Below are 27,636 nucleotides of genomic sequence, written 5' to 3'. Positions count from 1 at the left end.
ACTCAAACTTAACAATAACAGAAACCAGATATGTGATAACGGTATCTAGGGAATGAGCGCATAGATACTCGACACAGCAAGTTACATCAACTGGAGCGCCCGGGGGCTGGTACCAGCTCGTACGACAACAATCAACGATAGGCTGGGTGAGTCTAAACCACGCCCAGTCTCTACTCTGACAGGCCGGCTCGGAAGCAGGAACTTTTTCTGTCAGGGTATATTTATAATATCTTTGTCAAGAACAAGTCAGTTCTCTGTTTTGCCCTGCGAGGTGGGACAGAGAGCCCGTATATACGAAAATTGCATTTACCACTTATTGCTTAGCTAATAAAAAATACATAGTATACAATCGGTGACTCATTGTCATATTTATCCTGATACCAGATTCGAATTGACGCAAATCTAACAATCGGCGCAAATGAGGTAGTCAAGTTACTCATATTGCCACTCGAATAGGCTATCGTCAATGAGCAGAGCCTACATGTTGCATAAGTTTTCTCCACCACTCATTGGAAATCCCCATTATTATAGTTTAAAGGGAAACCAAAATGTTCCCAGACGCCAGATGATACTGGGGAGGCTACTAATTCTTGCTCGCCAATGCATGCCATGTTGCTCCTTTACATTTAGCTAACTGCTAATTCCTTCAAAAAGCGAATTGCCTCGGACGATAGTCTCTCAGCTCTGTTCTCGCTGGAGTGAAATAACTAATGAGCGGAGCTGCATACAGCTACGAGACTAAACAACTTTTTATTTTTAAAGGCAACTTTATTACTATGTGGATATTTTTCCCACGATAATTTATACGCCATCGGTTTATTTAATACAATTTATATATATTTTCTTAGCTATACTACACTGCTCAAAAAATAAAGGGAACACTTAAACAACACAATGTAACTCCAAGTCAATCACACTTCTGGGAAATCAAACTGTCCACTTAGGAAGCAACACTGATTGACAATAAATTTCACATGCTGTTGTGCAAATGGAATAGACAACAGGTGGAAATTATAGGCAATTAGCAAGACACCCCCAATAAGGAGTGGTTCTGCAGGTGGTGACCACAGACCACTTCTCAGTTCCTATGCTTCCTGGCTGATGTTTTGGTCACTTTTGAATGCTGCCGGTGCTTTCACTCTAGTGGTAGCATGAGACGGAGTCTACAACCCACACAAGTGGCTCAGGTAGTGCAGCTCATCCAGGATGGAAAATCAATGCGAGCTGTCACAAGAAGGTTTGCTGTGTCTGTCAGCGTAGTGTCCAGAGCATGGAGGCGCTACCAGGAGACAGGCCAGTACATCAGGAGACGTGGAGGAGGCCGTAGAAGGGCAACAACCCAGCAGCAGGACCGCTACCTCCGCCTTTGTGCAAGGAGGAGCAGGAGGAGCACTGCCAGAGCCCTGCAAAATGACCTCCAGCAAGCCACAAATGTGCATGTGTCTGCTCAAACGGTCAGAAACAGACTCCATGAGGGTGGTATGAGGTCCCGACGTCCACAGGTGGGGGTTGTGCTTACAGCCCAACACCGTGCAGGACGTTTGGCATTTGCCAGAGAACACCAAGATCGGCAAATTCACCACTGGCGCCCTGTGCTCTTCACAGATGAAAGCAGGTTCACACTGAGCACATGTGACAGACGTGACAGAGTCTGGAGACGCCGTGGAGAACGTTCTGCTGCCTGCAACATCCTCCAGCATGACCGGTTTGGCGGTGGGTCAGTCATGGTGTGGGGTGGCATTTCTTTGGGGTGCCGCACAGCCCTCCATGTGCTCGCCAGAGGTAGCCTGACTGCCATTAGGTACCGAGATGAGATCCTCAGACACCTTGTGAGACCATATGCTGGTGCGGTTGGCCCTGGGTTCCTCCTAATGCAAGACAATGCTAGACCTCATGTGGCTGGAGTGTGTCAGCAGTTCCTGCAAGAGGAAGGCATTGATGCTATGGACTGGCCCGCCCGTTCCCCAGACCTGAATCCAATTGAGCACATCTGGGACATCATGTCTCGCTCCATCCACCAACGCCACGTTGCACCACAGACTGTCCAGGAGTTGGCGGATGCTTTAGTCTAGGTCTGGGAGGAGATCCCTCAGGAGACCATCAGCCACCTCATCAGGAGCATGCCCAGGCATTGTAGGGAGGTCATACAGGCACGTGGAGGCCACACGCCTGTAGTGTGGTTTTCCACTTTAATTTTGAATATGACTCCAAATCCAGACCTCCATGGGTTGATAAATTTGATTTCCATTGATCATTTTTGTGTGATTTTGTTGTCAGCACATTCAACTATGTAAAGAAAAAAGTATTTAATAAGAATATTTCATTCATTCAGATCTAGGATGTGTTATTTTAGTGTTCCCTTTATTTTTTTGAGCAGTGTATATGACTAATGTATTTTTCGGTTCACAGTGCGTACCATTTCACCCCTACCAACGCGGTATTATTGTACAGCTTTGACAGTGATGGTAATGGTGGCGCTTGGCTTGCACGTGCAAATTCAGCACACAAAACATTCTATAATATAATTGTGTTATTTGGCTGGTCAAATAAAAAGCTAAATAGTGTTATTGACGTCTATCTTTTTTGACACACAAAAACCCAAACGGCATTCTATAGGGATAAGTTAAGCTAATCAAATCAAATGTATTTATATAGCCCTGCGTACATCAGCTGATATCTCAAAGTGCTCTACAGAAACCCAGCCTAAAACCCCAAACAGCAAGCAATGCAGGTGTTGAAGCACGTTGGCTAGGAAAAACTCCCCAGAAAGGCCAAAACCTAGGAAGAAACCTAGAGAGGAACCAGGCTGCGTGGAGCCAGTCCTCTTCTGGCTGTGCCGGGTGGAGATTATAACAGAACATGGCCAAGATGTTCAAATGTTCATAGATGACCAGCATGGTCAAATAATAGGTATGGGACAGGTAGCACCTCCGGTGAACAGGTCAGGATTCCATATCCGCAGGCAGAACAGTTGAAACTGGAGCAGCAGCACGGCCAGGTGGAATGGGGACAGCAAGGAGTCATCATGCCAGGTAGTCCTGAGGCATGGTCCTAGAGCTCAGGTCCTCCGAGAGAGAGAAAGAAAGAGAGAATTAGAGAGAGCATACTTAAATTCACACAGGACACCGGATAAGACAGGCGAAGTACTCCAGATATAACAAACTGACCCTAGCCCCCCGACACATAAACTACTGCAGCATAAATACTGGAGGCTGAAACAGGAGGGGTCAGGAGACACTGTGGCCCCATCCGATGATACCCCCGGACAGGGCCAAACACAAAGGATATAACCCCACCCACTTTGCCAAAGCACAGCCCCCACGCCACTAGAGGGATATCTAGCGTGAATCGTTGTCTGCTGCTAAGCAACTTCATCAAACTATGAAACCGACATTGTTAAAACAGCTTCATTGATTGGGCAATGGTTGCCCTTGGATCAATATCGCCAAGTTGGTTAAACTTCTGGTTCTATTTGAAAACATGTCGACCAAGAGAATCGGCAACATGGAGGTAAATATAACATGATTAGCTACTTCAAAGTATCGAGTTTTAAATGTAGCTATCTAAACAGCTCATGTATAACACATATAATTACCTAACAGCCCAGGTGGCAAGGCTGGATGTCACACTGCCAAGTCAGTCGTGTTTCTGTTGAGCACTAACGTTAGTAAAAAACCCTCTGCTGAGTGTGTAACGTTAACTATGCCAGGGATTTCGTTCTTGCTGGCTGTTGATGTTGCACCAGTTAGCTATAGCTAGCTATGTCCAAGGACCTTATGTTATTTTTAGAGGTAAACTGGCTCTGGCAGGCAAAACATCCAAATACTCCATAGATTCTCAATTGTGATAGGATTGAATAAACATAAAGTAATTTACTTTCATATCGCATCAAAATAATTTCACAACTGCAAAATATACACTTGTACACATACCGGCTTTATCACAGTTGCAGCGGACAGTATTTTTCACTGACGACGTGGATTATGTATCCTTCCACTGAAACAACTAACATCATAGTATTATTTCCTGACTCACATCAACTCTGAATTCTATACCCTAGTAAAATATCCACAGACATGTTTGATCATCATTTTTTTTGCCTCACTGTAATGTAATTAATGGGATCCCTTAACCCTAATCGTGTGCAGAAAAATGGCTTGGGTAAGAACATCATTGTGTATGATGAGGATGAGAGTAGATGGATATAGAAAAGTTGATAAAACTGGGGAGAATTAGCCCTTCTGTTGCATTGTGTAGTAACTAACAACTTACCAGTAGATGGAAATAACATGTAGAACAAACAGAGCAGGGATCCTGCACGTTACTTATCATTGATGTGAGATTGTGTGTTTCTTTCTTTCAAAGGCCGATTCAGCAGCCGCATGTCCACCAGCAGTGCCCACTCCAAAGCATCCAGTGCTCGGACGAGTCGACAGGAATCATTCCTGGCCGGCTCTAAAAGTGACAGATCCCAGAGCAGCCGACCATGGAGATAACCCTCAGCCTTATTCACCCCCCAACTCCATTAAAGTCAACCTATTTCATTACCATGGCCCCTGTACCGCTTTGTGAAAGGTGGAACCACCTACCCCTTAATGCCAGGGATACTCAACTCCTGTCTTCAAGGGCCCAAATCCTGCTCATTGATTGATTGATTGATCGTCAACACAATGCCCTTAGTAGCCCAGTGCACATACCTAGTCTCCCAGGTCTAGTTCGGCCCCCCAAGGACAGAGTTGTTCACCCTTGTCCATTGCCGTTGGGCCAGTAAAAGGCTTTGCTGTAGAATGGCTTTTTTGCAGGTCGATTTTAATGTAATTTCTACCAATCAGTTGTTTTTTAGTTGATTTGACTTTGTCGCTGTTAGATTCTAAATATCAGAGTAAGAAATTGATGGACACTATGAAAGCTCCAACCAAGCTTATTCACCCAAAGGATCGAAGAGTTGAACAGACAAACACATTTTCACAAGTGGTAGTATACAGTTGAAGTCAGAAGTTTACATACACCTTAGCCAAATACATTTAAACTCAGTTTTTCCACAATTCCTGAAATTTTATCCAAGTAAAAATTCCCTGTCTTAGGTCAGTTAGGATCACCACTTTATTATAAGAACGTGAAATGTCAGAATAATAGTAGAGAGAATTATTTATTTCAGCTTTTATTTATTTCATCACATTCCCAGCAGGTCAGAAGTTTGCATACACTCAATTAGTATTTGGTAGCATTGCCTTTAAATTGTTTAACTTGGGTCAAATGTTTCAGGTAGCTTCCCACAATAAGTTGGGTGAATTTTGGCCCATTCTTCCTGACAGAGCTGGTGTAACTGAGTCAGGTTTGTAGGCCTCCTTGCTGGCAACTGCTTTTTCAGTTCTGCCCACAAATGTTCTATAGGGTTGAGGTCAGGGCTTTGTGATGGCCACTCCAATAACTTGACTTTGTTGTCCTTAAGCCATTTTGCCACAACTTTGGAAGCATGCTTAGGGTCATTGTCCATTTGGAAGACCCATTTGCCACGTTTTGCGACCAAGCTTAATCTTCCTGACTGATGTCTTGAGATGTTGCTTCAATATATCCACATAATTGCCCTACCTCATGATGCCATCAATTTTTTGAAGTGCACTAGTCCCTCCTTCAGCAAAGCACGGCCACAACATAATGCTGCCACCATCGTGCTTCACGGTTCCGATGGTGTTCTTTGGCTTGCAAGCCTCCCCCTTTTTCTTTCAAACATAACGACGATCATTAGGGCCAAACAGTTCTTTTTTTGTTTCATCAGACCAGAGGACATTTCTCCAAAAAGTACAATCTTGTCCCCATGTGCAGTTGCAAACCGTAGTCTGGCTATTTTATGGCTGTTTTGGAGCAGTGGCCTCTTCCTTGCTTAGCGGCCTTTCAGGTTATGTCGAGATAGGACTCCTTTTACTGTGGATATAGATACCTGTACCTGTTTCCTCCAGCATGTTCACATGGTCCTTTGCTGTTATTTTGGGATTGATTTGCACTTTTCGCACCAAAGTACGTTCATCTCTAGGAGACAGAATGCGTCTGCTTCCTGAGCGGTACGATGGATGCGTCCCATGATGTTTATACTTGCGTACTATTGTTTGTACAGATGAACGTGGTACCATCAAGTGTTTGGAAATTGCTCACAAGGATGAACCAGACTGGTGGAAGTAAATTTATTTTCTGAGGTCTTGGCTGATTTCTTTTGATTTTCCCATTATGTCAAGCAAAAAGGCATTGAGTTTGAAGGTAGGCCTTGAAATACATCCACAGGTACACCTCCAATTGACTCAAACTATGTCAATTAGCCTAACAGAAGCTTCTAAAGCCATGACATCATTTTCTGGAATATTCCAAGCTGTTTAAAGTCACAGTCAACTCAGTGTATGTAAACGTCTGACCCACTGGAATTGTGATACAGTGAATTATAAATGAAATAATCGGTCTGTAAACAATTGTGGGAAAAATTACTTGTGTCGGGCACAAAGTAGATGTCCTAACCGACTTACCAAAACTATAGTTTGTTAACAAGAAATTTGTGGAGTGGTTGAAAATCGAGTTTTAATGACTCCAACCTAAGTGTATGTAAACTTCCGACTTCAACTGTATACATATCTCAATTTGGGTGGAGTCTCCTTCTCTCTAAACATTACATCTTTATTGCTAGGCAGGAAGTTAAGTGGCACTGGCAATAAAATGTTCCTTCTCCCTTAATATGACCTGACCTCGACCCCCTTCCTCACTAAACCACATCTCTCCATCCTTATCAGGGCATGCCACATGTGATTACCCTTACTTTACTCATTACATTCCGAGCTTAATTGTCTCCACCATACATTCCTCCTACAGGTAACCATTAACTTCTGGTGTAGACCCTAGGCTTAGACTATAGCACTCAATATTTCAATAGGATACCTGATAATTAACAATATTCCAAGTTTAGCCAGATCTCATCATCGCACAGTGAATGTGGAAGATGTCATGCGGGAACGTGAAGTAGGAATTGATTGATTTGCTTTGCAGTTTGCACTGAATTATTATTTACTCGTATTTGCTGCTTTCTTAAAATGACTTGTGGCTAGTTCACTCTCTGCATGTGATGCCTGTCATTTGTTTTTAGTGATCAGCCATTCTATCCATTATTTACTGTTATGTAGCTTCCTCATTTAGCCTCATATCACTTGATACCAGGGTCCTAAAGATAGTCTGATACGCTCTTCAAAATAACCACCAATGATGACCTAAATATTATTTGAAAATATTATTTGAATACTATTTGTGTAAGGACCGACGCTGGAGTCGAGAAGCAGGTACGGGGAGTCAAACTTTTTATGAGGAACAGACAAGGAACAAGACAGGAACAGCGTCATCACATGGGTAACAAAACATCATACGAGCATTAATGCGGAAGCAGGGAACAGAGCTATGGGACAGACAGATAGAGGGATGGAAATAACACAGGTGATTGAATCCAGGTGAGTCCAAATGATCGCTGATACGCATAACGAAGGAAGCAGGTGTGCATAATGCTGGGGAGCCCGGCGCCCTCGAGCGCCAGGGGGGAAGAGCGGGAGCAGGCGTGACAATATGGGATAATGTATTATACACATTGAATAATTGTACACACATATACATATTGAAATTATCTAAACAGATTGGCACGAAGCACATCATTTTAACTTGTAAAATAATATGCACATTTTTATATGATATAACTACAGATGTATATGATTCTCTGTCTAAGGGAACTGCCTTTTCTTGTTTAGAATATTGTAGTGTTATATGAGGTGAGTGTCTCAAATGCATTGCATGTTTGGGTGTGTTGGCTATCACGACTGTGATGGTCTGTACAAGTGGTGAAATATGAAGCATCATCATAGGGGTTTAGGAGGGCATTCTGAGATGGTAGTCATGGTACTCAGAAAGGAGCACCTTGGTATGTCCGATACATGTGAAAATGTGAAGTAATATTTGTGCTTTATGACGAAGTGTGTGACCTACACGTTTGAAGAATGTTGTCTAAAGGTATCATTGGTGGCTGTTCTTGAGATGAAGATAATATATTAAAAAAGTTAATTTAACGTAAAACGTGGGCTTTTGATGGGTGCAAAACCTTTCTGAGGCTGACGTCTGGCATGTGTGTGAAGTGCTGGAACCATAAACAAGAATTCTTTCATTTCAACTCAAAGCTCCTGACCATGAATAGATTAACTTTGTCAGTATTCTACCTCGATTAAACTGGCTGATCTCAATTAGTTTGTGGAAATTGAATGTTAAATAAAACGCACAATGTATATTCTGATGCGAACTGGTGATTTTGTTGAGCCTTTTTAATGTCAGCGCTTGAAAAAGTTAATTGAACTACACAACAAATGACCGAATTAGGTCTCATTTCTATTGGTCATTTTCACAGAGGTGATTGTTAGTGAACTCTTGTCGACTTGTACGTAGGTATCATCACTTGCTTGAGCTAGATACTGCATATATTTGCCAGACAGACATACAGTACAACTTTGTTTAGCAGACATTCACATGACAGTATCATAGAGGTACAGTCAGGTCCATAAGTATTGACACCCTTGATAAAAGTTGAGCAAAAAAATACCATATAAATTAAATAATACAAATACTGAGCTATATTGCATGCTCAAAAATGGTTTCTCACAGAAAGAGATTTGGTTAACAAGTAATCCAAAAAAATAAAAAGATAAGGTTAAACATTATTGATACCCCTATTTTCAGTACTCCAGCACCCTACCCTTTGCAAGGATAACAACGCAGCCTTTTTCTAAAATGTTGTATGAGATTGGAGAACACATTGGGAGGGATCTTAGACCATTCCTCCATACGGCATCTTACGGCCAAAGAGCTCTATTTTCATGTCATCTGACCATAGGACCTCCTGGAGTATGATAAACGGCATTTGCACTTGGATTGGAACGAGTGCTATGGTCAAATTACATGAAAATAGAGCTCTTTGGCCACGTACACCAGTGGTGGGTTTGGCGTTGAAAAACAGAAGCATATGCAAAAAAGTAACTCATACCTACGGTAAAAAATGGTGGTGGATCTTTGATGTTGTGGGCCTATTTTGCTTCAGGCATCATGAACAGGGCTGTTATGGTGACCATATTACCGCCACATCAGCAGTCAAGTTCCAAGGGTCACGGTAACTAGGCTTCTCCAAGCTCTGATGCTTCTGATGGTCATTAGTAGCCTACCAAACTTGCTAACTGCCTGGTACTCAGCACTCTATTGTCTCTCTAAACACTCTGACATGAATGCAAATGTCATCCAAAATCAAATCAAACACTTAATGAGAGCCCATGAGCTCATGTTGCGCAACATTTCAAAAGGCTATGCAATTGCGTGAGAAAACAGAGTGATGGCCACTATTAAAAAGAGAGGGATCCCATCCGTTTTCTAGGCCTAATATATTTTTTTCTTAACTTTCCTACAATTAAGCACATTGTTTTTCTTTACAACATGAGTATAGCCTACCTGGCTGGCATGATAATTACCTCGGGAAAAGTGTTTAATTCTTAGGGCTAGGGTCTATTTTACTGAATTACTGCCTGACTGAAGTGCCCAAAGTAAATTGCCTGTTGCACAGGCCCAGATGCCAGGATATGCATATATTGGTAGCATTGGATAGAAAATACTTTGAGGTTTGTAGAAATGTTAAAATAATGTATGAGACTATAACACAATTAATATGGCAGGCAAAAATTCAAAGAAATACCAACCGGAATGTATTTTTTTTTAGCTCCAAGGTTCCATGTAATTCCAGCTCCAAGATTGCAATTCCTATGGCTTCCACCAGACAGTGGATTGCACAGTCAGATGGAACACAGTAAATAGGCATTTTAATGTCATAGAGTTAGCCGGTGGTAAATTGTGGAAAAGACACCAGCCGGAATGCGGTTTTAACCAATCAGCATTCAGGATTAGACCCACAGAATTATAAGCAAATCTTGTCTGCTAAATGAACTAGTGTAGCCTACAGCCATATGGCATAGCCAGATCAGAGCCTAACATAATGAAAACTCAGAGTATGCTATTCTGTTCTTCTGAAATAGATTACATTTTCTCCGTATCACGTTTCTTTAGACCGGTCTAAAATAAATAATGGATTTATTGTGATGTGTCGGCTATATTACATGGATTTTTAGACTTAAAATGTAGATGTTCGAAGGTCTTCATCAGTGGCTGGTAGGCTATGCCTGGAAGCCGGGAGTTGCTACGTGTTTATGTTAATTAACGGTCAATTACTGTGAGACCTGCAGTTATTTGCTTGATAATCACCGGTTGAAAAACATTTAATGTGCCACAAGTACCAGGACATTTTAGCCAAAGACCTGGTTGCCTCTGCCAGGAGGCTGAGACTCACTACAAACCCCTTAAAACAGCTTTTGGCTGTTATTTAACAGACTGTGAGGAGGGCATGCACAATGGTGAATTCACCAAAAGAGAACACAGATTACTGATGTGTAAAAACAGCTACAGGCCGGTAATCTGCAGTCCCTAAAATACTGTTTAATTATCTAAATCTCCAAAAGGGCCAGACAAATCTTCTTTGCAATATCAGGCCAGGTTTGTACAAGGCGTGAAGATCTATGCTCGGCTTCAAATGCCCTAATTGAATAATATGCCGCTGTGTATTGTGACACTTTTGTCTACCAAAGACCACACAATTAGACATTAGTTAAACTTAATTCAACCTAATAAAAATGATTCCACACAATATTATTGTCCAAATAATCTGTGTGCACCTCAGCCATTGTTTGCCCAGGTGGCTTTTGACTCCTGGTAGCTTGAAGTGTTTGAAGTAGCCTAATCGGTCTGCATCAACCTGCTCAGAATATTAAGGTAGTTTATTATTGTTACTGATCCTACTGCATGAGGCTAGAAAACTGCCACAGCAAGTTGATCACCGCAATGCAATTATTTATTTTGCTACCCATCCGCCAAATCCATCCATTACGCATGGTTCTCCCTCTCAAGCGCTCCTTCTCGAGGATGCTTTTAAATCAATATGTTTTGCTTTGCCTTATCAAAAGAATTAGGTCGTGAAAATTGGATCGCTTCCTTATCTTTCAGTAAACCATTAGCCAACACTTCGAAGATTAAACGAAGTGTCATCCTGAAAGTTTACCATCTCCTAATTTTATTTCAGTGATTAAATGTATTTTTTCCTTTTATTGTGAACTGTAAGCTATAACAAGTTAAACCTTTCAATTGAAGGCCTATCACAAACGTAATTTTGTAGGCGATTCTTGTAGGCTAATAAACGCATGTAGTCTGTCACAATCTGTTGGTCATTGAACAGAAAGATTTATGCACATTATCATACTGAATAGAGAGAACCTGGCCTCATGAGGGCACCATCTCACTTTTTACATCAATGCGGCAATCTGTGGGTGTCGGAACGTCCCTGTGGGTATTCAGAACTGGAATTGCCTTACTACAAAGAGACTTAACTCCCTTAATAACAATAACAATAGTAATATGTTATCATAGCAAATAGACTGTAATGACCTTGTTGCCTTCATTATAGTATTTTTTATATTCCTAGCAGCAAACTGGAGTTTGCATTGTGACTCATGAGCATGTGGAGAAATTCAAAACAGGGGCTCTGACTGGTAGGAAAGAGACTAGAAGTTAATCACCTCTTGGCGAACCAGGTGCTGCTAACCTGAGTGACCCATTCTCTGGAGTGGATTCCAGTTATGATCAATATGCCAGGACGGTTGGTACCTTCAGTGCTGAACTATGAGAGACAGAAGTGGAGTATTTACATTAATACAGATGCAAATAAAATCCTGGTGATCTTCAAACACCACAAAAAAGTATTTTAGAACTGACATGACTTCGAGTACATTCAGAGGGCAGCCCTCAAAGCTCTGGCCAATCACGATCTTGCTCACCAGGTTGGGGTTCTTAGCCATCATGTCCTGGAAACTGTAGATCTATTGCGATAGAGCTAGTAAGAGAATCTCACATTAGAATCAAAGAGCTCTGAGGACTGGAGTTTTAACACAGGCCTAATAACATTGTTATTACAGTGTTGGTATTCAATCTTATGACAGTGTTATTATGCAGTCTTATGACAGAGTTATCAAATTAAATTAAATGCTGTTTGCCACATGCTTCGTAGACAACATGTGTAGACTAACAGTGAAATGCTTATTTACTGGTCATTTTCCAACTACGCAGAGTTAAAGATAAAATAAAATAAATCATGAAAAATAGAAATAGTGGCACTAGGAGTAAATACACAGTGAATAACAAATAAAAATAACATGGCTATATACAGGGAATAGAAAATAAGATGGTTATATACAGGGAGTACGAGTATCGAGTCAATGTGCAGGGGTACGAGGTCATTGAGGTAGCTATGTACTGTACATATAAGTACGGGTAAAGTGACTAGGCAACAGGATAGATAATAGTTGCAGCAGCGTAAGTGATGAGTGTGAAAGTGTGTGTGTGTATGTGTGTTGGGGTGTCAATGTAAGTATGTGTGTATGGGTAGAGTCCAGTGTGTGTGCATAGAGTCAGTTGCAAGAGAGATAGTTTCTGCAAAGTTATTATGCAGTCCTATGACAGTTTTATTTTGCAATCTTATGACAATGTTATGATAGATGTTATAATAGATGCTGAGGCTTTCCCGGCTGTGTTACTGGGTACTGACCTGGTATTTGGTGTAGTAATCAGTATTCTGGGCTCAGCGGCATAAGCACTCAGCATCTGCTCCACTCCTCATCCAACATAACCTAAGATAAAAGGGGCAAAAGGTTTCATATCACTGATCGCTCTCCTTGGTTCTTTCAAGAATAATTCGATTGTCAGGAGGATAACTTTGGTGGCGTCATAGTCTGTACAGTTATTACTTTTTGAAGAATAACAATGACTAAAGAATGGCGTAAGAAACGCAGATGAGCTCTCTTTCCTCCCCAGCTCAGAAAGTTGTCCATCTTTACTGTGACAGAGTAAGAGATGTCCTCGGTCCTCAGGAAGGTCTTGTAGGTCTGCAGGCTGGTGACGGGCACTCTGATGTCCACAGGAGTGGAGAGGTCAGTGGGATCCATCCACACACATCCGGCTGGGAAAGAAGAGAGGAGAGGAACATGTAGATGAACTCACAAATCAACACATGGGAAAGATAAAATGGACTGATCGTACATTATACAGTATGAGAAGGGATCTGCTGTGATAATTCTGTTCTGATTGTTTTCCTCTAAAATTCCTATTTACAGATCTTCATTTGATCACTTTTCTGTTGCTGATCATTTTCATGTGCTGCAGATGAGCTAAGTGATTTACAGAAATTCACTGAAATCATGCACGAACATACAGATATATATTAACAGCATTCCACTTTTCATGCAGCTTCGTTTTGACCAGCTAATAACCTAGCCACCGATCAAGCAACATTATGGACTAAACATTGACATTCTGTTGCTGCAGGATTATTTTGCTGCGACAATACAGGTCAAATTAAGATCCGACATCTGTATAAGAAGAATAATAATCATATTATGATCACTGTTATTATGCCCCACCTGGAGATCTTTAATCTCAGCCAGGTCCTTCAGGAGAGAGTGCTGGAGCTCATCCTTCAAAGTGATCTGAAGCACCTGGTGCCTGTACAGATATTACAACGATGATGTCATCATCCCTAATAATTGTAATAAAGAGATGGGGGAAACCTAAAAAGAGAAAGGGTGACCATCAACACCATATGTCATTACCCTTTTCTCAGCTACCACTGCTGTAGCAAACAAGTGATAATAATTTCATCAATCAATCAAAGCCCTTACATCCGCAGTTGTCACAAAGTGCTTTATTTTCCGTACTTGATGATGATCACTCACGCCTCAAATGTCTCCTTGTCGATAACGTCCACAAACAGCATAGTCAAGATGAGCAGCCCCTTTCATCGTAATTAATAAGAGTGTAGCCACACACCTTGCCCACCACCTTTGACCTTGGTTAGTTACAGTAAGTTGATGTTTTCTTCTTCAGGTGTTTTCTCCTGCTGTTCTGTTTCCCACACCAACTCTGATGTAACTCTAATGGTGAGTATTTCTGGAGCAGATACCGAGAAGGACAATGAGAATGGACCAGATTTTCTGTTTTTTCCCTTACTGTTCCATTTGCTTAGTTTGCCTGTGTTTGTATTCTGTACTGTAAAAGATATGCCCCCAAGGGTTGTCGCAACCCTTTTTGAGGACTGACTCAGAGTCCTTTTGACTATTACGGTACTCACATTTGAAAAATTAGAGACAAGGAATAAGTGAAATCAATGACTTACATCAAACATAATTTTGTTATGTATTGTTTAAGAATGATTGTGTTTTGTTGTGTTTATATTTTTACATGCCCCACATGTCCTATATGTCTCCATTAAAGACGTTCATCTGTCAGAGATTATTTGCAGTTTATCTAACAATCTAACTCGTTCAAATCACCATACCTGTGCATTCAACCAGGTCAAGCCAAAAGCCTTGGAGACAGAGAGACACCAAAACTGCTTTAGAAGCCATATCACTCCCTAGAAATATTTGCCATGTTAATATTTCCCACACCCACAGGGCACTTCTTTTCATTTGGAAGACATTTTAAAACAACATGTTTTTGCATTTTGTGATGTTACTAAAGTCCTTTAGTTTTGACATACAATTTAAAATTCACTACATGACCAAAAGTATATGGACACCTGTTCGTCGAATATCTCATTCCAAAATCATGGGCATTAATATAGAGTTGGTCCCCCCTTTGCAGCTATAACAGCCCGCACTCTTCTAGGAAGGCTTTCCACTAGTTGTTGTAACATTTCTGCAGGGACTTGCTTCCATTCAGCCACAAGAGCATTAGTGAAGTCAAGCACTGATGTTGGACAATTAGGCCTGGCTCGCAGTTGGCGTTCCAATTCATCCCAGAGATTTTCAATGGGGTTGAGGTCAGAACTCTGTGCAGACCAGTCAAATTCTTCCACACGGATCTCGACAAACCCTTTCTGAATGGACCTCGCTTTGTGCACGGGGGCATTGTCATGCTGAAACAGGAAAAGGCCTTCCCCAAACTGTTGCCACAAAGTTGGAAGCAAGAATCGTCTAGAATGTCATTGTGTGCTGTAGAGTTAAGATTTCCCTTCACTGGAACTAAGGGGCTTAGCCCGAACCATGAAAAACAGCCTCAGACCATTAGTCCATTTCCACCAAACTTTACAGTTGGCACTATGCATTTGGGCAGATGGCGTTCTCCTGGCATCTGCCAAACCTAGATTTGTCCATCGGACCAGTGATCGTGTGTGGCTTATCACTTTGTGGCTGAGCCATTGTTGCTCCTAGAAATTTCCACTTCACAATAACAGCACTTACATTTGACCGGGGCAGCTCTAGCAGGGAAGAAATTTGACGAACTGACTTGTTGCATCCTAGGTGGCCATTCTACTGCCAATGTTTTTGTCTATGGAGATTGCATGGCTGTGTGCTCGATTTTATACACCTGTTAGCAACGGTTGCAGCTAAACTAGCCAAATCCATAGACTATGCTTTGGGGGAGGGGCAGGTTTTCAGCTGGCAGCCAGGCAGAGTGAGCACTTTGCATTGGCGCTTTGTTGCGTTTTCTTTTGTGGAACTGGAAAGAAAGAGCGTTATTAACCGGTACCCATGCTTTTAAAATAACGGTTATATTCCGGAACAGTAAAGATAACTTTCATTTGCGGTTCTGATTCTGTTCCTTTGAAATATGTTATTTTCCAGGTTTTTGGTTCTGTTCCCTGAATCGGTTCCAACCCCTGGCTGGCTACTCAATTCTGTTGATAATTCATGTCACACATGTTAATGTATTAATATCTTAAAACTACTTACGGCTGAAATCCCGTTAACGGGATCGATTTGACAACAGCCAGTGAAAGTGCAGGGCGCCAAATCCAAACAACAGAAATCTCATAATTAAAATTCCTCAAACATACAAGTATTATACACCATTTTAAAGATAAACTTGTTGTTAAAAAATCTCAGTTTACATTGGCGCGTTATGTTCAGTAATGTTTTGCTTCCAAAACATCTGGTGATTTTGCAGAGAACCACATCCATTTACAGAAATACTCATCATAAATGTTGATGAAATACAAGTGTTATACATGGAATTAAAGATATACTTCCCCTTAACCTTTCTGATCTCCCCATCCTGGATCCGGGTTCGTGAATACAGACTCAAGCTCATTACCATAACGCAACGTTAACTATTCATGAAAATCGCAAATGAAATGAAATAAATATGCTAGCTCTCAAGCTTAGCCTTTTGTTAACAACACTGTCATCTCAGATTTTCAAAATATGCTTCTCAACCATTGCAAAACAAGCATTTGTGTAACAGTATTGATGGCTAACGTAGCATTTAGCATTAGCATTCAGCTGGCAACATTTACACAAAAAAACAGAAAAGCATTCAAAAAAATCATTTACCTTTGAAGAACTTCAGATGTTTTCAATGAGGAGACTCTCAGATAGCAAATGTTCAGTTTTTCCTGAAAGATTATTTGTTTAGGACAAATCGCTCCGTTTTCTGCGTCACGTTTAGCTATGAAAAAACCCCTGTATCCAGGATTGTGTAAATCTATCAGCAAGCTCATTAGCATAACACAACGTTAACTATTTATGAAAATCGCAAATGAAATGAAATAAATATGCCATCTCTCAAGCTTAGCCTTTTGTAAACAACACTGTCATCTCAGATTTTCAAAATATGCTTCTCAACCATAGGAAAACAATCATTTGTGTAAAAGTAGCTAGCTAGAGTTAGCATTTCGCGTTAGCATTTAGCGTTAGCATTAGCGTTAGCATCCAGCACGCAACATTAACAAAAACATAAAAGCCTTCAAATAAAATCATTTACCTTTGAAGAACTTCTGATGTTTTCAATGAGGATACTCTCAGTTAGATAGCAGATGCTCAGTTTTTCCAAAAAGATTCCTTGTGTATTAGAAATAGCTCCGTTTTATACATCACATTTGGCTACCAAAAAAAATCCATAAATTCAGTCCTCAAAACGCAAACTTTTTTCCAAATTAACTCCATAATATCGACTGAAAACATGGCAAACGTTGTTTAGAATCAATCCTCAAGGTGTTTTTCACATATCTCTTCATTGATACATCGTTCTTGGAAACATGCTTTCTCTCCTGACTCCCAGGAGAAAATGCCTGCACCTGAAGATTACGCACAAATTTAGACAAAGGACACCGGGCGGACCTCTGGAAAATGTAGTCTCTTATGGCCAATCTTCCAATGATATGCCTACAAATACGTCACAATGCTGCTAAGACCTTGGGCGAACGACAGAAAGTGTAGGCTCATTCCTTGCGCAATCACAGCCATATAAGGAGAGAATGGAAAACAGAGCTTCAGAAATTCTGCTAATTCCTGGGTGATGCATCATCTTGGTTTCGCCTGTAGAATGAGTTCTGGGGCACTTACAGACAAAATCTTTGCAGATTCTGAAACTTCAGAGTGTTTTCTTTCCAAAACTGTCAGAATATGCATAGTCGAGCATCTTTTCGTGACAAAATATCGCGCTTAAAACGGGAACGTTTTTTATCCAAAAATGAAATAGCGCCCCTAGAGCTCTAAGAGGTTAATGCAACGGCTGTGTCAGATATCAAAAAAGCTTTACGTAAAAAGCACACCATGCAATAAACTGAGTACAGCGCCAAAACAAGCCATGCAGATACCCGCCATGTTGTGGAGTCAACAGAAGTCAGAAATAGCATTATAAATATTCACTTACCTTTGATGATCTTCATCAGAATGCACTCCCAGGAATCCCAGTTCCACATTAAATGTTTGATTTAGTTCGATGATGTTCATCATTTATGTCCAAAGAGCTACTTTTGTTAGCACGTTTGGTAAACAAATCCAAAGTCATGAAGCGCGTTCCCTAGTTGCAGACAAAATGTCAAAAAGTTCTGTTACTGTCTGTAGAAACATGTCAAACGATGTATGGAATCAATCTTTAGGTTGTTTTTAACATAAAACGTCAATAATGTTCCAACCGGAGAATTCCTATGTCTGTAGAAAAGCAATGGAACGAGAGCTAACTCTCTCGTGACCGCGCCTCAGAGCCTGTGGCAATCTGCTAGACACCTGGCTCAGCCCTTATGAGACACCTGGCACAGCCCTTATGAGCCCCCACTACATAGTAGAATCCTCAAACAAGTTTCTAAAGACGGTTGACATCTAGTGGAAGCCTTAGGAAGTGCAACATAACCAATATCCCACTGTGTATTCAATCGGGGCTGGGTTGAAAATTGACCAACCTCAGATTTCCCACTTCCTGTTTGGATTTCTTCTCAGGTTTTTGCCTACCATATGAGTTCTGTTAAACTCACAGACATCATTCAAACAGTTTTAGAAACAACTTCAGAGTGGTTTCTATCTAATACTACTAATAATATGCATATATTAGCAACTGGGATTGAGGAGCAGGCCGTTTACTCTGGGCACCTCTGGGAACCTTTCATCCAAGCTACTCAATACTGCCTCTGCAGCCATAAGAAGTTAATAAAACAGCTGTAACGTTTGATCGGTAGGACATATTTTTTTTCCAACTTCAGATTTGAATAATAGAGAAGTAGATGAAGATGTCATACAATCTAACTTTTTGTCTGACTTGTTGGGAAAGTGGTCCAAATGTCAGTTGTTTATAAAGTTAGAGAACGTTTTGTTCATGCGGTTACTTAAACAGCTGTAACATTTGAAGTGGATTTAACAAGCCTCAATTAAGACAACTAATACATGGATTGTTTATATGTGCCGTTCAGTGGGTGAATGGGCAAGACAGAATATTTAAGTGCCTTTGAACGGGGTATGGTGGTAGGTCCCAAGCACACCTGTTTGAGTGCGTCAAGAACTGCAAAGCTGCTGGGTTTTTCACACTCAACAGTTTCCCGTGTGTATCAAAAATGGTTCACCACCCAAAGGACATCCAGCCAACATGACACAACTATGGGAAGCACTGGAGTCAACATAAGCCAGAATCCCTGTGGAACGCTTTTGACGCCTTATAGAGTTCATGCCCCGATGAATTGAAGCTGTTCTGAGAGTTAAAGTGTGGGCAACTCAATATTAGGAAGATGTTCCTAGTATTTTGTACAATAGTTGTTTTGCTATAGTTTATAAAAGTTTGAAACAATTTGAAATTGGGATAACCTGAACATTTGAAAGTTGGCTTGGTATATCTAGCTTGAACGGTTCAAGAGTTATTGTTGTTGAGTTATTTTATGCAAATGTTTGCAAATGTATGTGTATACTTACAATTGCTAAAAATGTTCAAGAACTTGACGTTAGTATAGCCTTAACATGTTAAAGTTTGTTTGGTGTCTCTAGCTTGAAGGGTTCAAAAGTTACTGTTGGTGAGTTATTTTATATGATCAGACCGAAACATGAGCTCAGAGGTGATCGGGACGGAGACAGTGTCAATCAGAGCAGCAGTATCAACTTAAAGCCCTGCCCTTCTCATTACAGACACACAAATATCATGCATCGAAGACTTGCTAAAGTTCACCATTACAAAAAAATAAAAGGGGAGGTTAGTATTGTCCTGGGGGGTTATGATATTTCTGTGTCTAACTTTCTCACTCATTATTCACGATTCATTCAGGATTATCGGTAATCATGTTAGCATCCACATTAATGAAGAAGTGTTCAGAAACATATTCTATTCTTATTTACAATAAAAGTGACTTCAAAATGACACAATACATTATTTATTATACATTTGTATTGGGCACAACATAATCTGAAACACAACAAAAAACAAACAGAAAATGCATCCAACAAGTTTGTGGAGTCACAAGCTTGTTGTGGTCATTGTGTCCTATGAATATGGGCCCACATACTTTACTTTATACTACACATGAATACACATACTGTACACAGTTTGGCTCCCGAGTGGCGCAGCGACCTAAGGCACTGCATCTCAGTGTAAGAGAGGTCACAGCAGTTCCTGGTTCAAATCCAGGCTGCATGTCACGTTCTGACCTTGATTTTCCGTTGTTTTGTATTTATTTAGTATGGTCAGGGCGTGAGTTGGGTGGGCAGTCTATGTTTGTTTTTCTATGTTTTGGGGCATTTCTATGTTTTCGGCCTAGTATGGTTCTCAATCAGAGGCAGGTGTCATTAGTTGTCTCTGATTGATAATCATACTTAGGTAGCCTGGGTTTCACTGTGTGTTTGTGGGTGATTGTTCCTGTCACTGTGTTTGTTGTCACAGGATAGGACTGTTTTGCGTTGTCACATTTCTTGTTTTTGTTAGTTTGTTCATGTGAAGTTATTTATTAAAACATGAATCAAAACAACCACGCTGCGCTTTGGTCCGCCTCGCGTACAGACGAACGTCGTTACAGAATCACCCACCAACCAAGGACCAAGCGGCGTGGTAACGGGCAACAGCGGCACAAGGAGGAATGGACTTGGGACGATGTGTTGGACGGCAAGGGTTGCTACACATGGGAGGAGATCCTGGCGGGAAAGGATCGCCTCCCATGGGTACAGGTGGAGGCAGCTAGGAGAGCAGAGGCAGCCGGAAAAATTTATTGGGGGGGGGGCTAACAGGGAGTATGGCTACGCCAGGTAGGAGACCTGAGCCAACTTCCTGTGGTTACCGGCGGGCTAGAGAGACCGGGCAGGCACCGTGTTATGCTGTGGAGCGCACGGTGTCCCCAGTGCGGGTGCACAGCCCGGTGCGGTACATTCCAGCTCCGCGTATCGGCCGGGCTAGAGTGGGCATCGAGGCAAGTGCCATGAAGCCGGCTCTACGCATCTGGTCTCCAGTGCGTCTCCTTGGGCCGGCTTACATGGCACCAGCCTTGCGCATGGTGTCCCCGGTTCGCCTGCATAGCCCAGTGCGGGCTATTCCACCTCGCCGCACTGGCAGGGCGACCGGGACCATTCAACCGGGTAAGGTTGGGCAGGCTCGGTGCTCAAGAGCTCCAGTGCGCCTGCACGGCCCGGTCTATCCGTCACCACCTCCACGCACCAGCCTCCGGTGGCAGCTGTACCAGGCTGTCTCTCCGGCCCATCCTTACAAGGGCTTCCTCCTCTCCAGCGCTGCCGGAGTCTCCCGCCTGTTCGGCGCTACGAGAGCTACTCAGTCCGGCGCTTCCAGAGCCTTCCTCCTCTTCAGCGCCGCCAGTGCCGCCCGTCTGCCCAGCGCCGCCAGTGCCGCCCGTCTGCCCAGCGCCGCCAGTGCCGCCCGTCTGCCAGGAGCCGCCAGTGCCGCCCGTCTGCCCAGCGCCGCCAGTGCCGCCCGTCTGCCCAGCGCCGCCAGTGCCGCCCGTCTGCCCAGTGCCGCCCGTCTGCCCAGCGCCGCCAGTGCCGCCCGTCTGCCAGGAGCCGCCAGTGCCGCCCGTCTGCCAGGAGCCGCCAGTGCCGCCCGTCTGCCAGGAGCCGCCAGTGCCGCCCGTCTGCCAGGGGCCACCAGTGCCGCCCGTCAGTGAGGGGCCGCCAGTCAGCCAGGGGCCGCCAGGGGCCGCCAGTGCCGCCAGTCAGCCAGGGGCCACCAGTGCCGCCCATCAGCGAGGGGCCGCCAGTCAGCCAGGGGCCGCCAGTGCCGCCAGGGGCCGCCAGTGCCGCCAGTCAGCCAGGGGCCGCCAGTGCCGCCAGTCAGCCAGGGGCCGCCAGTGCCGCCAGTCAGCCAGGGGCCGCCAGTGTCGCCAGTCAGCCAAGGACCGCCAGTAAGCCAGGGGCCGCCAGTGCCGCCAGTAAGCCAGGGGCCGCCAGTGCCGCCAGTCAGCCAGGGGCCGCCCGAGCAGCTGCCCCTCTGTCCAGTGCAGCTGCCGCCCCTCTGTCCCGAGCTGCTATCGCCCCTCTGTCCCAAGCTGCTGCCGCCCCTCTGTCCCGAGCAGCTGCCCCTCTGTCCCGAGCAGCTGCCGCCCCTCTGTCCCGAGCAGCTGCTTCACCTCTGTCCCGAGCTGCCCCTCTGTCCAGTGGGGTCATTGAGAGGGGTGGCCATGGTGAGAAAGCCACGGAGGCGGACAATAAGGCGGACTAAGACAATGATGAAGTGGAGTCCGCGTCCCGCGCCAGAGCCGCCACCGCGGACAGACGCCCACCCAGACCCTCCCCTATAGGTCAAGGTTTTGCGGCCGGAGTCCGCACCTTTGGGGGGGGGTACTGTCACGTTCTGACCTTGATTTTCCGTTGTTTTGTATTTATTTAGTATGGTCAGGGCGTGAGTTGGGTGGGCAGTCTGTTTGTTTTTCTATGTTTTGGGGCATTTCTATGTTTTCGGCCTAGTATGGTTCTCAATCAGAGGCAGGTGTCATTAGTTGTCTCTGATTGAGAATCATACTTAGGTAGCCTGGGTTTCACTGTGTGTTTGTGGGTGATTGTTCCTGTCACTGTGTTTGTTGTCACAGGATAGGACTGTTTTGCGTTGTCACATTTCTTGTTTTTGTTAGTTTGTTCATGTGAAGTTATTTATTAAAACATGAATCAAAACAACCACGCTGCGCTTTGGTCCGCCTCGCGTACAGACGAACGTCGTTACACTGCATTACAACTGGCTGTGATTGGGAGTCCTATAGGGTGGCACACAATTGGCCCAGTGTCGCTGGGGTAGGCTGTCAATGTAAATAAGAATTTGTTTTTAACTGACTTGCCTAGTAAAAAAAACTTAAGTAGAAGGAAATTTGTCCCAAAACTTTTGCTCCCCTAAAATGTGGAGACTATGTATAAAAAGTGCTGCAATTTCTAAACTGTTCACATGATATGGATGAAAATACCTTAAAATGAAAGCTGACAGTGCACTTTAAACCACATTGTCATTGTATCTGGAGTACAGAGCCAAAATAAATAAAACAGTTGTCACTCTCCCAATACTTTTGGAGCTCACTGTATATATACATTTTTTGGGGGGGGGAGTCATTGGCCCTAAGTGATCGCTTATGTTGCTTATGTCTGGAACCGGCCCTGAAACTACAGTGTATATATGTTTGTTTCAGATTTATTCATAAAGACATGTATAAATGCATAAAACTGCTGGCAGAACTGATGCAAAAGGTGCAGAAACCAGCCGTCTGGTACTTCCAAATATCTCAGAGGTAGCGTGGGAAGCAAAGCAGCAGGCATAACACGTAAGTGCCCTTAAGCAAGGTCGTGGTTTGGTCATGTGATCTGGCGTGTAGCATAAAAGGTGGAGGCTACTGCCTGTGGCTCTACTCCATAGGCAACGATGAAGGGGCTGCTCATTTTGACTGCGCTGTTTGTGGCCGTTTTCGGCAAGGAGACTTTTGAGGGGTGAGTGGACACACCAATGGTACTCATTTTTGTAAAACTGTCCAATTTCTATTTGATGTCATATTGGATATATCACCAGTAGTTGCTATGTAAAGATTGAGGAACCATAGGAAGGGTAATAATGCCATATGTCATGCTTGCCCCTGTGATTCTGGAGACATGAGATGCTTCTTTAGACTGAACGACAGTCAGACTTTATTACTTTTCAATCTTCACTTCAACTGAATCGTTAGAAATGACTACTCATGGGGGGAACGGAAAGATAATATCTTCAATGATTTAAAGAGGAAGCAAAGCTTATGGTTAATGGTGACAAAAACTGTAAGTGATGCTGTAAGCAGGCATTTAGCCACAGTCTTTGTTGGGTCACTTTTTTCTCTCCCTTTCTCAACTCCAAGCATAGTTGTTGAAAGCTGAATGGTTCTCCTGTCTTTGTAGGGACCAGGTCCTTCGTATCACTGCGAGAGATGAGGTCCAGCTCACTCTTCTGAAGGATCTGTCTGAGATGGAATATCTCCAGGTATGTGACATGATAATCACCACTGTAGAGCCTTGACCAGGCCATTTCCCTTTCACTATAACTGCTCAAAACACTTATATCGGCAAACATTTTAGTCCAGGACTAGGCTTAATCTGTGTCTGGGAGACCGGCCCATTGTGTTGGTTTGTTGACCTAAAGTGCCATTCCTCTTCTCTGTCCCAGTTGGATGTGTGGATGGAAACCACTGACCTCCCCACTTCTGTGGACATCAGAGTTCCCTTCACCAGCCTGCAGACTGTCAAGGCCTTCCTGGAGACCGAGGACATTGAGTACTTCATCATGATCAAGGACCTGCAGGTAGGACTGCTTTCTGTGTCAGGGAGAAAGTGACTGAGGTCAGGGTGATTACTTCCGTCTTACTTCGTCTTGGCTGATCTTGAAATGTGTAAATCCATGTCGTGACTTTCAGTAAATAAATACGATGGTTGAATAAGCCTTGTCGTGACTTTTGACCTCCCTTTTGCCCACAGGTTATGCTGGATGAGGAGAAGGAGCAGATGCTGAGTTCCGCCCGCGCCACTGCCCCCAGAACCAGTGATGACTACGACTACTCCAACTACCACACCATAGCCGACGTAAGTTCTGTGTCCCGAAACGCAAGCGGCAAGGAGAAATGGGACAGCCCATTTCGCATGACCACTCAGAGCAGCACACATTCAGGCAGACACTTTTAGACTGTTATCATAAGATCCACATAAGAGTGACATGACAGTGACATGGTCTGACATGATACCTAGAATATTGTTTGAGTTGACTGTAACATCTCTCTTTCTCTCTCTCCAGATCTACGCTTTCCAGGACATGCTGGTGGCTGAGAATCCCAACCTGGTTAGCAAGATTGTGATTGGCCAGAGCTACCAGGGACGCCCCCTGAATGTGCTCAAGGTAAGTTCCTGACCACAGTGGGCCTTGTCATATAACTAACGAGTACTCTTTACACGTGAAATATAAATCTAATAGAGACATACAAGCCTAGTTTTTGCCTGATCCTGATCCTGGACCATTTTTTGGTACATGTTAATTAAGTGCTTGGTTGTATGTAAAATGTCTCAAGTTTACAGTATTTGAGAATTACGGTAGATGTTCATTACATCCCCCCCCCCCCCCCCTTCTCTATTTTCTAGTTTAGCACTGGTGGAACCAACAAACCTGGTATCTGGCTTGACACTGGAATCCACTCCAGGGAATGGGTGACACAGGCTAGCGGCACCTGGTTCGCAAAGAAGGTGCATCAGCGCTAACTCACTGACAGTCTTTAAACCTTTCCCCTCTCTTCATCTACGCATCTGTTCACCAAACCACTGTATCATTCCCACTATTACTCACTATGTATGGGCAGTCATCATGTAAGATTTATGATATCATCTTTCTGTTTCCATGTCCAGATTGTGACCGACTACGGACGTGACGCCGCCCTCACCGCCATCCTGGACAAGATGGACATCTTCCTGGAGATTGTGACCAACCCTGATGGCTACTACTACACCCACACTAGCGTGAGTCGCTCACAACAGAAAATTTGTCATTTACGGTACATTTTAGGTTAATGTTCCGTACTTGATCGCTATGATTACTAAATGTTACATTGCGTTTACATCACGTTATATAGCTCCACCTCTTTGATTATTAACTCCATGTTACACGTGTGTGTGTGATCTGAATCTCTTGTACATATGTGAGCCAGTTTGCTACAGCATGAAAATAATCCTGTAGCAACAGGACATTTGAATTATAATGTGGATTATAATTAATGGACAATTTTGTAAGGGTCGATACATTTGTTGCAAATCAAATCTGAAATGTCAAAGTGGAAATTAAACTTCAGAAGTCTTTTCAAACCTCAAATACACTGCACATTTTAAAAGTTCTCCTGCTGCAGGGTGATCAAATTAAGATCTTACATCTGTACCAAATATCAACTATCAAATCTAATTTTCACAAATCTCAGTGTTGTATCCTGTTTTGTCATTTGACTTCTCTCTGACTTCATCAACCTTTCATGTTCCACAGAACCGTATGTGGCGTAAGACCAGGAAGCCCAACCCTGGCTCTTCCTGCATTGGAACTGACCCCAACAGAAACTGGGATGCTGGTTTTGGAGGTATATTTTCCAGTTCACTTAAATGTTCACTCAAATACAAAAGATTCAGATGTCACAAACTCAATAAGAGACCAAATCTACATTTTTTTGTCAAATAAAGAGGTATCTCCTTGCACCTGGTGAGACAGTATTTTACTGTGGAAAATGTGCATTGTTATTTTTTAGTCTGGCACTAATCTCTTTTATACTTTTGTCCTTTTGTCTATCTCCTCTGTTATCTTTGGTAGGTCCCGGTGCCAGTGACAGCCCCTGCTCTGAGACTTACCGTGGACCCAAGGCTCACTCTGAGTCTGAGGTCAAGTCCATCGTGGACTTTGTCAAGTCTCATGGCAACCTGCAGGCTTTCGTGTCCATCCATTCCTATTCCCAGATGCTCCTCTATCCCTATGGTTACACCAGGACCCCCTGCAAGGACGAGAGCGAACTGGTGAGTTCAGCATCCATCAACTAGTTGTCTTTGACATGTTTGGTAACAACTTGTGGCATCCGTGCCTATAGGCGGCACCCTGCCTGCATTCTCCACTACATGTGGCCTCACCAGGGGAATTGAGGCTCCAACAGGGTACTAGTTAGGTTACTTTTATTATCTGCCCACAGCACAACCTGGCCAGGAAGGCTATCACTGATCTGGCTTCCCTGTACGGAACCTCCTACAGATACGGCAGCATAATCAACACCATCTGTAAGTGTCAAACACTGGCTTAACCTATTAATTGCTTTAAATGGATCCCATCGCGTGCCATTCCAGTACACTCTAGTCCACCACGGTCTATCAACATGAGCACACTCCATCTGAATAATATAAACAATGCTGTTATATACTCTGTGACATTAACTATTGTCAATTCCCTTTTTTCTTGTCAATTCCAGATCAGGCTAGTGGTGGTACCATTGATTGGACCTACAACCAGGGCATCAAGTACTCCTACACCTTTGAGCTGAGAGACACCGGTCGCTATGGTTTCATCCTGCCAGCTAATCAGATCCTTCCTACTGCCAAGGAGACTTGGCTGGCTCTGATGGCCATCATGGAGCATACCAAGGACAACACCAACTAGATGGGTCACCACGACAACCAACAGGACACTGTCATTGTACTGTTGTACATATATAGGAAAAGCCTAGATGTACCATTAAGTCTACCATGGTTATTTCCAGGCCAGAAAGAGATCAATAAATGTCAACTGTTATACCTGATTTTGTCTATTTCATTTTTAACACTTTGCCAAGCTCTTTAGGTGATGGCAAAATGAAGCAGAGATAAAGGTTGTAATGGTTGGAGTAATCTCTCGTGGAGAGGTACAAACTGTATATGAAAAAACATATTTGAACTTGTGTGTCAAAAATAAAGGACTTTAGTAACATAAGAAAAAAACATGTTGTTTTAAAATGTCTTCAAAATGAAAAGAAGTCCCCTGTGGGTGTGGGCAATATGGACCTGACAAATATGTCTAGGGAGTGATGTGGCTTCTAAAGCAGTTTTGGTGTTTCTCTGTCTTCAAGGTTTGTGGCCTAACACATGTCTAAAGAGGTTCAGCAAGGTTACCCTGGGCATGTGGTTTAGAGGGGTAATGGGTGTGATAAACCCATTGGATCATTTCACCTGGTTTAATGTACACGTATGTTGGTTTGAATTAGTTAGATTGTTAGAGAAACTGCAAATAATCTCTGACATGAAT

At 43.1% G+C, this 27,636-nt stretch overlaps 1 protein-coding gene and 1 long non-coding RNA gene across 3 annotated transcripts in view; one reads left to right on the top strand and one right to left on the bottom strand.

Annotated features, from left to right (window-relative positions):
* LOC149985555 (uncharacterized) overlaps positions 1–17,641 on the bottom strand; it is a 512,847-nt gene extending 495,206 nt beyond the window's left edge. For both annotated transcript variants that reach the window (XR_016495641.1, XR_016495644.1), the window contains exons 1-2: positions 16,915–17,641; positions 16,485–16,546 (exon numbers count right to left, since the gene is read on the bottom strand). This is a non-coding gene — a long non-coding RNA (uncharacterized LOC149985555). The remainder of the gene's footprint in view (positions 1–16,484; positions 16,547–16,914) is intronic.
* A 5,594-nt stretch (positions 17,642–23,235) lies between these two features.
* On the top strand, positions 23,236–27,151 carry cbpa1 (Carboxypeptidase A1). The gene is given in 11 exon segments (NM_001165141.2): positions 23,236–23,315; positions 23,754–23,835; positions 24,019–24,153; positions 24,327–24,431; positions 24,640–24,741; positions 24,981–25,082; positions 25,242–25,352; positions 25,867–25,957; positions 26,185–26,384; positions 26,555–26,639; positions 26,828–27,151. Coding segments are annotated over 11 exon segments (1,266 nt in total). The 5' UTR covers positions 23,236–23,250; the 3' UTR covers positions 27,016–27,151.
* The last annotated feature ends 485 nt before the right edge of the window (positions 27,152–27,636 follow it).

Source organism: Oncorhynchus mykiss, chromosome 1, assembly GCF_057628025.1.
Source record: "Oncorhynchus mykiss isolate SJ-2025 chromosome 1, ASM5762802v1, whole genome shotgun sequence".
Classification (NCBI taxonomy): Eukaryota; Metazoa; Chordata; class Actinopteri; order Salmoniformes; family Salmonidae; genus Oncorhynchus; species Oncorhynchus mykiss.
The sequence above is the reverse complement of the archived record's forward strand: the minus strand, read 5'-3'. Positions and strand labels throughout refer to the sequence as shown.